Source organism: Rhinopithecus roxellana, chromosome 6 (assembly GCF_007565055.1).
Source record: "Rhinopithecus roxellana isolate Shanxi Qingling chromosome 6, ASM756505v1, whole genome shotgun sequence".
Lineage (NCBI taxonomy): Eukaryota > Metazoa > Chordata > Mammalia > Primates > Cercopithecidae > Rhinopithecus > Rhinopithecus roxellana.
In genome coordinates, this window is record NC_044554.1 from 22,328,117 (window position 1) to 22,341,358 (window position 13,242).

A 13,242-nucleotide genomic window follows, 5' to 3' on the forward strand; every position below is an offset into this window, starting at 1 on the left:
AGTATGCACGAATTATAATTAATATCGCAGAGGCATTTCCTCAGAGAATACCTATGGACAAACAATGAAGTTTCTCTCATTTCACTACATGTCTTATGGCCTTGGACATGCTTACTTGCCATGTAGCTCTGGCTAAATCTATAAGCAAACATTGGATATCATTGGTTTTAGCTTTGTGCTCTTCCATGCTGTGTTACCACTGATTCATTCAGAATGTTCTTGAAGACACATTCAGATTTTAATGTTATATTTCTATCTTAACTCCAAAGTTTTCCAAAAATTTTCTAAATTTACCAATTATAATAATATAAATTAATATAGATACAAGATACAATAATATAGATACATAATATAGATACAAGTTATCTTTAAAAGATTTTATTAAATTAACAAAGTTGAACAACTTATCAATATAAACAATTGTTTTAGGTTCACTGAATATATGATATTTAATCCTTGTGGATTCATTGTTCTCTTACAAAAATTGCTGAAGTTTTAAAAGTATCATGATGGTAATGTATTTCACAATTATGTTATAACACAGACAACTAGGACAAAAATGAATTTGGAGAACTAGTTCAAAATATCCAGTGATTAAATAAAGCTTAGAACCAATGATATGCACATAAAATTTTAGATTTAACTCATGATATTACCAAGTAAAATTGATTTTATCTATATCTACTCTACCTTTTCTGGAGATATAATATTGGTATAAATTGATAAAACCATATAATACTGTTAATAAGTTTAACACTTGCTATAGATAATTGTTTTAATGTCCTAACTCATGTTATTGTATTAATTCAGAATACAATGACTAAGTCTCTAAGTAGAGCAAAATTCTGCATTGCGAACTTATTGAAGACTCAACTGGACATGACTATATGTCTAAATTTTTTCCAAATTAATCAGTCTCTTCAATGAAATCACTATCAAATCTCAACAGAGATTGTCATGAAAATTGAAGAGCAGATTCTAGAATTTATATGCAAAACCAAATGGTCAAGAATTGTTCCGAGAGCATTTTGATGAACAGCTCTAGGATGGATCCACCTGCCAAATGCCAGGATTTAATATAAAGATGTTACAATTAAAACAGTGTGATATTGGTGTAGGGATAGACAAATAGGCCAGTAGGATAGAAAAACAGACCAGAACAGAGCACTCAGAAAAGATCTGTACATGCATTTAAAAAAATTAATATATGACAGATAGGACTAGTAGATAAGTGTGAGTAATGATACACTATTCAAAAAATGGTGCACAGTAGTAGCAAAGAAGAAGAAATCAAGAAAGCAATCCTATTTAAAACAGCTACAGTATAATAAAATACCTAAGAATAAATTTAACTAAGTAAATGAAAGATCTTTACAATGGAAACTATAAAACATGAAATATCTTTTCATTTTTATGTATCCTCTTCAATTTCAATGGATAAAAAGTTGAAAGGACACATAAAAAATGGAAAGATTTCATGTTCATGGGTTGAAAAAATTAATATTGTTAAAATGTCCACACTATGCAAAATGATCTGCAGATTCAATGCAATCTCTATCAAAATACCAATCAATGTCATTCTTCATAGAAATAAAACAATTTTTCTAATAGTTGTATGGAACCCACAAAATGCCCTGAATAGACAAAGTAATCTTAAGTAAAAAGAACAAAGCTGGAGGCATCACACTACCTGGCTTCAAAATACACTATAAAGGTATAGTAACCAAAAGAGCCTGGCATGGTCTAAAAACAGACACATAGACTAATGGAACAGAATACAGAACCCAGAAATAAGTACATGCATTTACAGCCAACACAGTTTCAATAAAGGCGCCAAGAATATACACTGGGAAAAGGATAGTCTTTTTAAGAAATGATGCTGACAAAACTGGATGTTCATATGCAGAAGATTAAAATTAGAACACTATCTCTTATATATCAAAATAAACTCTAATTTAAATAAAGACTTAAATTTAAGATCTGAACTTATGAAACTACTAGAAGAAAACGTTAAAAGAATACTCCAGGACATTGGTATGGGCAAAAATGTTTTGAGTAAGATCTCAAAAGCACAAGCAACGAAAGCAAAATTTGATAAATGGGATTGTGTCAACCTAAAAAGCTTCTGCATAGCAAAGGAACCAATCAACAAAGTGAAGAGACAACCTACAGAATGGGAGAAAATATTTGCAAACTATCCATCTGACAAGGGATGAATAAGTAGAATGTATAAGGAACTCAAACAACTTAATAGCAAAAAACCCCCTAAATAAATTGATTTAAAAAATGTGCAAAAGATCTAAATAGATATTTCTCAAAAGAAGACATACAAATGGCCAACAGATACATTAAAATGTTCAATATCACTAGTCATCAAGGAAATTCAAACTAAAACCACAATGAGATTTCACCTCACCCCATTAAAAATGGCTATTTTCAAAACAGAGATGCTGGCAAGGAGATGAAAATAGCAAATGCAGGCAAAGATTTGAAGAAAGAGAAATGCTCGTACACTGTTTGCCACAACAGTGGCAGACACAGAAAGACAAATATTACATATTTGCACTCACATGTGGAAGCTAAATAAATTGATCTCATGGATACAGTAAAAATATAGCTAGCAACAATTTATTGTATATTTCACAGTAGCAAGAAGGAAAGATTTTAAATGTTCCCAACACAAAGAAATGATAAATGTTTGAGGTGATGGATATCCCTATTATCCAGATTTCATCATTACACATTGTATGCATGCATGAAAATATCACATGTACTCTATAAATACATACAACTATTATGTGCCAATAAAAAAAAAAATGACCCAGAGGCATATAGCCCCTCAGGAGCTGAGCCACACTAGAGATGGCTCGGGAATGCTTGTTGAAAAAATAAGACAAAAATGCTGTTAAAGTTCTGAAATATAAAGCTTTAATAAAATGGTGCATAGCAAACTACACATATTGAGAAAGAAAACAAAAATAAATATGAACTTTCTACTTTGGACCACAGATACATTAAAAACAACTTAATTCTGTGAGCTTAAGAACATTTCTGGAATGTAACATTTTACAGTTATTAGAAGAAAATGAAGAATAATATATTTAAGACTTCAGGGCATGGAGAATTTCCTAAACAATACAACACATTTATAAAACTTACTTGAAACAAAATGACAAATTTGACTATATTAAAACTTCAAATTTTACAAAAAAATAAAGAGACAGAAACTAAAAATATAAGCCATATACTGGGAAAAGCTATTTATATCCTACGTATTTGACAAATGATTATGTTCAAAATATATAAATATGCCCTAAAATGATTAAAAATTCACAAACAATCCAGTTAAAGAATAGGCAAAAAGATGAGTCAAATCTCAGACAAGAAAAATCCACAAGCTAACAAGATTAATAAAATATGATCATACTGAGCACTACTGAAGGAAAAGTAAATGAAAGCAACAATGGGAAACCATTGCACAACAGATTTGATAAAAGGAAATGTAAAGAAAGAGGAACAAGTATGTATAGAGATGAGAACACTAATTTGACACTGACAAATGTAAAAAGAGTATGAAACACTTGGGAGAGAAATTTGGAAAAAAAAAATAAACTAGTAGAAGAAGCCACAGAACATTCTTCCACATTATTTGACAAGATTGATAGTCATTATAACCCAGAAATTTAAGTTGTACTGTAGAATAAACTCCTATACAAGGTCGCAAGGAGACTACATGAAAAACTCATTATGGCATTGTTTAAAGCAGTAAAAATAAAGCAAACCAAAACTATAATGTCCTAAATAACCAGGGAATGCTTAAATTAAACTGTAGTAGAGACATATAGTAACAGAATTCTACCCAGTAGTGAAAATAAATGAACTAGAGTTACATGTACGTTTTGATCAATCTCCAAAGCTTCAGGTGACTTAAAAGTGGCAAAAACACACGTGTGGCAAGATATTATTTAAATACAATTTTTCAAATAAGCAAAATGAATCTTATATAGTTGTGGATACATACATAACACAGTAAAGAAATGTAAGCAAAAGTATAACCCAAATTAATTCTGATATTTTATCCTGGGATTGTAACAGAGGTTTGTGAGTTGAGGGGTGACTACAGGAAGCTTTAACTAATTTATAGGGGCCTATTTCTTTTCCAAATATGAAAGAAACATAGTAAAATTGTGAGACAATAAAGCAGTATGATAGGTACATGGTTGTTTGCTATATTATTCTGTTATTATTATTATTTTTTGTATATTTGAACCTTTTTCATGAAAATTACAGGTCATCACCTGATTAAGTGTTAAATTGCATGCACTGGACCATGAGAAAGCTGAGACACTCCATCCACCATCCACACTCCTGCCATCCTCCTCCATTCTCATCAGAATCAAAGAAGGAATCACAGATGTAAGGTGTTGTGCTGGACATCTTAAGTGAAATGAGAAAAAAGTAGGAATAAGCTATGTGAGTCTTATATGGCAATTTTGCTGACTGGGGAAGGGGCTCAGCTTAAGGAAGGAACATCGTGTCCAGTTTTATGCATTTTAAACATCAAACCTTGACTTTCTGTGCCTACTGTGTAATGGAGAAATTCAACTACTGAGTTGTTTCAATGAAAATTTACAAGATTGAGAGCAAAACCCATTCACTATTAAGTGCAAACGAATCACAAACAGATGTGTCAGGCAGAAAACACTTGCACATAGTACTCGCTATTTTGAGTTGAGATCTTAACTTCTAATCTAAAACTCCTCTGTTTTGTGTCCTCACCCTTGCTCAGCCACAGCAAAAAGACAATTTTGGATCTTCTGGACTAAAGAAGAACTGGCAGAGAAAAATCTCCTTCTCATACTCAGTCACTGCACAGGAAGATGGTCCTGTAGTTCTAGATTGGAGGGCTTTTCTGTCAGTAATGACCCTGTTCTCCCATCCCAGAGATCTGAATTTAAATCCAAAGCAAAGTAACACTGAGGAAAAAAATAAACCTAAAGTAAATGTATGTAAATATATGAGCAGTTAAGTTCAAGGTTGTGAGAACATGTGCACAGAGGTAACTTTGCATTCTGTATACTATTTTAAAAAGATAATTAAAAGGTTTAGAAATATTGATGCTGTCTTAAATGCTTAAATGTACATGATTAATTACAAATAGTAGTATATAAACCACACATATCATTTTATTTGCTTCACACAATCCTGTGAGGAGTGAGGTCTTAATAAGTATCCTACTTTTGAAAACAAAGTGTTTTTTTTTTTTTTTTTTTAAATCACCTATTTCTGTATATATTGCTTAGATCTTTGCTACTGGCATTGTGTTGAACACTGAGCATGCAGAAAAAAAAAAAAAACTGACAACGTCAAGGTACACAATAGATGTGTGCACAAAGTGGTAAGGAACACAGTGCAGGGGTGCAATCTCGGTTCACTGCAACCTCCGCCTCCTGGGCTCAACGCAATGAGATTACAGGAGTGAGCCACTGTGACCGGCCTGAATCTGGTCTTTATCAGAGTAAAATCGAAGTTTCCATTTGTCATGAGATCTTGACAATTGTATTACGAATTTCCCAAATTTGGAGAGGGTTGGAACATTGATCTTAGATGAACATATGCAGATAGTGATTTTTAAAGAATAAGCATGTAATAAATGCAAAACTTCCTAAAATTGTAATCAGTAGGTTTTACCTAGTAAAACAGTCAAGAGAAAATACAGTTATTTATAGAGGAAGCATCTACTTTTTAAAAGTCTATTAGGTAAGATGCTGGTTATATTTAACTTAAATATAAAAAGGTTTATAATAATTATCTAGGGTAAAGATTTAAAATGAAAGTTGTAAATATTTATTCAAAGTTCATATATTCTATTACACTTTTAGATGCTCAAACTAGTTCAACAAAAAATACCAAGGACAAAGTCGAAAATGAGAGACAACATTATATACCATTTAATACTCCAACATTGCTGAACATCTCACAGCCCCAACGCTGTTGGTCAAAAAATTGTTAATATTGTATCCTAAATCAAATAGCAAGAAATAGCACTTCAGAAATTTAGATTTGTAAATTCCCCAGATCTTTTGTCTTCATCTTTTTTATAGAACAAAGACTAATTTATGCAACTAAAACAAAGAATAATAGGTGGCAAAAGATTATTCTCTGTCCAGTATTTGTGTAGGAATGTTTACTAAATGTTACTGGGAAACAAATTTTAAGATTTTTGGGACATTATAATCCTTCAAGTACTCGATTCTCTGAGTTCTTTCAGAAAATCATTGTAGATTGATTGAAAACTAAAAAATGGCTCAGGAAATTTTTAATAGTAAAGTTCTTGAACTGCATTTTTTTATTTTAGGAGATGGCACACATACCATTAGGAGTGTTTTAAAACCAATAGCACTTGGCTTATGAGCAACAGAAAACCTATATGACTGCTCAATGTATTGTAAGTGAATATATAGAACAAAAGCTAGAGGGAATTTGAAAATACTCTTGTTTTCCCAAAGCCAACATAGTCAGAGTCTATGACACTGAATGCTGCAAAAGTGTTAAAATGTTAGAATCTGATGCCGTAAAATCCTGTTGTATGCTAGGTGGCTTGATTTGATCATTCCATAATATATATATGAATTGAAACATCACATTGTAACTCATAAATCTATACAAGTATTATTGTCAATTAAAAATAAAAATAAAACTCTAAAAGTAAAAGCTATACCAAAATATTTTTAAAAGTCTGTGATAAGAGAAATAAACAAACTCAGGAAAAGCACGAGACCTAGCTTTTCCGAATAACAGCTTTGTAGATTAGGGTAGAAAAGAGTACACTCTAAGAATTCTATTGCCAACCAAGTTGTCATTCATGTTTTAAATAAACTGGAAGATGATAGTGAATCTGTAAGGGCACAGTCTATATAATTCTATATTCAGAAATATAGAAAACAAAGATATATATGAAAGAGATGATCAATTTCTAAGTCTGCCTGGAAGTCATTAAACAGGGGGAAAAATCCAATTACATAACACAGCATCTATCTTTGATTTACATAGGTATAATTTTTCCTTAGGAAAGAGTTAACTTTAAACTGTGAATGTTAAACACCTTTATTGCCTTCAACAAATAAAATTTTAAAAAATCAATAATGATGGTTTTTTTAATTGGAAAAAACCTCCAGTGATATACAATTGACATCATGATAATGCCTCACATAAGGCATAAAAATCAGGGTTGTATCTCAACCAGTCTACTGCTTTGGAATTTTGGGACAATCTATAAGGGGTTGAGGATGAAGGATATAGTGTAAAAATTAAACACAGAACAACAGACAAAAACAAGTATAAAACACACACACACACACCACACACACACCACACACACACACACACGTACTAGTAAATGTAGTGTTCTAAACAAGGTGAATTCTTTTGTATACCCTTTTGGACTTGCAAACTTCTAGCTAGTTAATCTTTGGATACTAAAGGAATAAACTTTTATCATTGTCACCTGGTGGTGTAGAATACAGGTATAACCTTTATGAGGGGAGGAAAGATATGATGTACCATATGTTAACATTATTCTCCAAAATATTTAATGCTCAAAAACAGTATTTGAATATTGACAGTCAAGACAGTATCATGAATCTAATAGAAATATTAATTAAAGAGCTTTGTTGTAAGAGTAAATAAAGCTGGAAATTATAAATAACAAATTATGGGTTTGGATTATACAAGAACTGGACTTGAATCAGAGGATTTATACTCATAGAAAGGCCTGACTTAACACCTTGGCAAAATTTTGAGAGAATGAATAAATACCATGATTAATACAAATAAAATGTCAAATCATATGCATAGTTTTTAATGATTTCTCACTTAAACCAATTACATAAACTGCAAAAATACTAGTTCCGAAATAAAATAAGAAGACTTTAGTATCAGTCTTAGAGCTTGTAAAATCACAAATATAATTTTAGATTTACTTTCATTTTCTCTCTTGAGATAGTATCATGTCTATTTTTAAAATGAAACTTATGAACTTAATAAAGGCCACCTAGACTACAAAGTGCAGAGAGTATTGCTTCATCATAGCATATCCTGTGTTGATATTGTCTTTAGAATCATGCTAATTTGTAGTATTTGTTGATTTTCATGGTGTTAATCCAAAAAAGTATATGATATTTATAAATTATTCAAGTATTTTTGCCAAATGATATTAGACACAGTTGTCATTGCAAATTTTATTTTAAAATAAAAATAGCATGTTCAATTTTCTTCTAAGGTATACTAGGTGAAAGTGATCCTATTACTCTCATCCTTAAAAATGGGTCTCAATTTCTGTATCCTTATTAGACTGTAACACTAAAAATTATCATTGGACGTAAAAGAGTTATAGTCATAGAAAATGCCTATGCGCCAAGTACTTTGCTTATAACTGTTATTTCTTTATTCATACAGTCTTTCCTTTCATTGAGCTATCTGGCAAGCTCTCCTAACTTCTCCTCTTCTATGAATGCCATTAGAATATTTTTAATAATGTGCATTTATTTATTTATTTATTTTTGAGACAAAATCTCACTCTGTTGTCTAGGCTTGAGTACAGTGGCGTGATCTTGGCCCACTGCAACCTCCGCCTCCCACGTTCAAACCATTCTCGTGCCTCAGCCTCCCAAGTAGCTGAGACTACAGGCTCCATGCCACCATGCCCAGGTAAGTTTTGTATTTTTTTTTTTTTTTTTTTTTTGTAGAGACAGGGTTTCTCCATGTTGGCCAGACTAGTCTTGAACTGCTGGCCTCAAGCAATCCGCCCACCTCCGCTTCTCAAAGTGCTGGGATTACAGGTGTGAGCCACCATGCTCGGCCAACAATATGCTTTTAGTTATTTATTTGGTGATGTGCTGGTAAGCTGGCATTCTGAAAGCAAATAATTCAGCAAGCAAGCAAATATAAAGGTTTGAGTTATACCATTTGCCTATTTCCACATTGTAAATGCTGCCACTATAGCCAATTCAAGCTATCATCATGATGTTACTGAATTTGAAGTTGGGAAGAGATTTGTATAGAATGTCTTATTGATGTGGAGCAACCTGGCTCCAGCACAACACTGTGATGAATAAATACCGCTTCCAATTTGTGTTTATTCTAAGAGTCTATCAAAATGTCCATGGACATTTTTTGGAAGGTTTCAATATATATAATTTCAGAAAATCACAGTGAGTCAATTTTAACATGATTAAAGTTTTTAAGCAACAGCAGACAAAATTTTATTAAACTATGAAATGACAGAAAAACTTTTTTTCAAATAATATTATATAGAGAGAAAAAATAAAAAGGTTGCATTTACTTTGTGACAATGTTCATTATAAAAAAAATCACCAAAACCTTGCAAACTATATTTATGTTAGAGAATCTGGAGAATGGAAATGACCATATTATTTGATTGACAACGAAAAATTTTCATTATGTATTCTGAGAATCTAGGTCCAATATTTTACTGAATGAAAATGATTAAGTACATATTTTATGGCCCATTATCTCTTATTCTAATGATCATTACTTTAAAACACTTTTGAGGTAATGAGGCATTTAGTATTTAAAAATAGACCACACCTAGGACAGGGGTTGGCAAATGTTTTCTGTACAGGATCATGAGTAAATATTTTAGATGCTGCAGACTATACATGCAGTTCTGCTAATGTTTTGGTAAAGCACCCAGGTTCAATATGTAAATTAATGGTCATGACTGTGTTCCAATAAAACAGCGTTTACAGAAGCAGACAGCAGATGGATAAAGCCTGTGGGCCATCCATACTTATTTACCCAACCTTAGCGTGTACTGAATCATTTGATTTTTTTTTGTAGCTCTAATTCCAATATATTTTTTCTTGGTGTTTGTGAAACACTATCATAGATAACTAAAGTGTTTTTTAATAAAATTGCCTCAGTCAGTAAAAAAGTTTTGACCAGTGTTTCTTAAACAAGATACTTCTGTAGCTAACTGCCAAAAGGACAATGCAATTGAAAATAAAATGAATATATTTGTGGACATATCTTCTTTTACATTACTATACCAAAATTTCACAACTAACCATAAGGAGAGAGGTTTACCTACACAGAAAATGATGAGAACATTTGCATATTAAATTAAAATGCATTTAATATGAGTGCATTCATTTTATTTTACTGTAAAATTCCTTATTCTTACCTTCCATAAGTTTCCCTGTCTGTTCTGCACTTCCCCCAGGAAGAATCTTGGCAATGTAGGCTCCAATTTCTCCACTATGTCCAGGGATTTCTTTACCACCCACAATTCTAATTCCTAATCCATTACCTGTAGTAAACAATTAGCAAATTATTAGTACTAATTTAAGAAGGGACAATAGTTATCACAAGTTATAGAGATAACAAAAAGTAGGTCAGGTACCCAGAAGCTAAATATAACATGAATATTGGAACTGGACACCAAAACCAAAGTATGTCATTCTGATATCAATAATATAAAATAGGATTTTCTGAGATCTTGGTAGACTCTCCAATGATTGACCTGATATTAACAAGTAATTTTTTGAATTCAGCCATATTCAGTAATATACCCAGGACTTGCCAATTTTTGACTAGGTATTTTGTAAAAATTTTATGAGTGTTCCCAGAGCATACAATTCACTTATGAAATTAAGAAATATTTTACTTATAGAAGAGCAGTAATGACTATTCAAAACTGAGAAGACACAAACCAATCATACAAACAATCCTAATTTATAAAGTGAAAACATGCTTATAATTTATAAATTATTATTCATTTTTCAGCCTTAATTAATCAACTAACATTGTTTGTGTATTAACCTGACACTTACTACAAGACACAATAAAATTATTCTTGACTGATGAACATCTTAGTAAACTGATGCTTACTTTGCAGTACAGGTTCTTCTGGAATTAGCCACATGAAAAGACCAGGGTGAATAATTATTATGAGAAACCCAATTGAGATAAATATAAGTGTAGATATTTTTAGTTTCTGTGTTTTTTTAAAAAACGGCTAAAAATTAGCAAGTATATAGAGCACTAAACATACCTAAACACAGAAAAATACAGTGAATGTACTGTTCTGTAATCTTATGGGACATTGTTGCATATATGCTTCATCATTGACCAAACATTATGTGGTGCATGAGTATGCTTTAATGCATAGCGGTTTTAAGATCATTATTTTGAAAGGCAAGAAACAAACACATATTAATCATGACAAATAATGGAATATTTGAATAGCTCTATTCTTTTTATTTTTTTGGAGAGACAAGGTCCCACTATGTTGTCCAAGCCGGCCTCAAACTCCTGAGCTGAAGCAACCCTCCTGCCTTGGCCTCTCACAGTGCTAGAATTACAGGCAGGAACTCTTTTCTTTTAAAGCAGTGGCTCTCAAATGGGGGTGACTTTTCCTCCCAGGGTATACTGGTCCATGTCTAGAAACATTTTTGGTTGTCAACATGGAACGATGCTACTGGCATTTAGTGGGTAGAGGCCAGGAATGATGCTAAACATCCTACAATGCACAGGATATCTTCCTAGGATTCTCTAGGCCAAAATGTCAATAGAGCCAAGGTTGAAAACCCCTGTTTTAATGAAAGCAATGCATGTTAATTATTTTAAATCTAATGTGACTATTGAGCAATCTTGATTTTTTAAGCTATAAAAATTAGAAAGACTGACATTGCTATAAAAATAAAACAAGAAAATCCTTTTGCAGAATTCCTTCTATAGAAATGAATGGGTTACAAATATGGGAACAGATACTATATATAACACTAGTACTTTAGTCACATATTTTGGGGTTTTCCTTCTATTTGAATACCTTTAAAAACACTTTTTTCCCCCAGGAAGTCCATATCAGAATTTAGAATCCACAAACAGACTTAAAATTGCTATACCTTATAAAGGTATGGCTAAAAGTGTAGTTGCAGGCTGAGTGTGGTGGCTCATGCCTGTAATCCCAGCACTTTGGGAGGCCAGGGCAGGAGGATTGCTTGAGGCCAGGAGTTCAAGACCAGCCTTGCCAACATAGGAGACAAAAACAGAAAACAAACAAAAGAGTGTAGTTGCGGAACTTCAAAATCTATTCATCGGCATGAAGGACTTTAAAAATTTGGTTTTAGTTTCATTCTGCAAATGACAGTGTCTTGAAGGTGAAGTAGTTGGGTCCTTAGAGTCATTTGATTTCTAGTAGCTGAGCACATTCTAAAACCCTGTGGTAAAGGATCAGTGATGAGAAACTGTAATTAGAACCATCTCAATAAAGTAGCACAGACACAATAATTATTTAATTTTGTAATATATAGTCTCACAATAGTGAATTCAAATACTCAAAATGCTTTTGAAGTATACTTCACAAGCTTCATGTCTTTGGTAAATAGAATAACACAGTCAAAATGATCCTGTGAGAAATGCGACTATATACATAGAAACAATTTCAGTCATATAGTTAATTTTCAACAATTACTGTTCCTCTTGTTGACATTGCTACTATTGTTTTTTGTTTTGAGACAAAATCTCACTCTGTTGCCCTTGCTGGAGTGCTCACTGCAGCCTCAAACTCATGGGCTCAGGGATTCTCCCACCTTAGCCTCCCGAGTAGCTGGGACTACTAAGTGCCACCATGCCCACTTAAGTTTTTTATTTTTAGCAGACACCGAATCTGGCTATATTGCTCAGACTGCTTTCAACCTCCTAGGCTCAAGTGACCCTTTTACTTCAGCCTTCCAAAAGTTCTGGGATTACAGGTATGAGTCAGTGTGTCCACCTGCTATTGTTTCTCATGGAGACAATTAAGTTGCATAGGAAGATTTAAAAATTTTTGAAGAATAGAACATTAGAAAATAAATAGACCCAGGAAAAATAACATTTGTTTGTTTTATAGTAGCTGCTTCTACCCTAATTTGAATGTAATGAAATTACATTTATGTAATTTTAAAGAATTAAATCTGGATATTTTGATTTCATATATCATACAATAAAAACTATAATGTTTTTATTTCAAATATAGATAAAATGAATAAAAATATTTCTATAAAAATGTAACACCGGCCGGGCGCGGTGGCTCAAGCCTGTAATCCCAGCACTTTGGGAGGCCGAGACGGGCGGATCACGAGGTCAGGAGATCGAGACCATCCTGGCTAACACGGTGAAACCTCGTCTCTACTAAAAAATACAAAAAACTAGCCGGGCGAGGTGGCGGGCGTCTGTAGT

General features: G+C 32.5%; 1 protein-coding gene across 1 annotated transcript in view; it reads right to left on the reverse strand.

The window, feature by feature from the left end:
• The window catches only part of PCLO (piccolo presynaptic cytomatrix protein), a 404,629-nt gene that overhangs the window by 113,023 nt on the left and 278,364 nt on the right, over positions 1–13,242 (reverse strand). Inside the window, 1 exon segment of the mRNA XM_030932711.1 lies at positions 10,205–10,330. Within this exon segment, the coding sequence (XP_030788571.1) occupies positions 10,205–10,330 (126 nt within the window).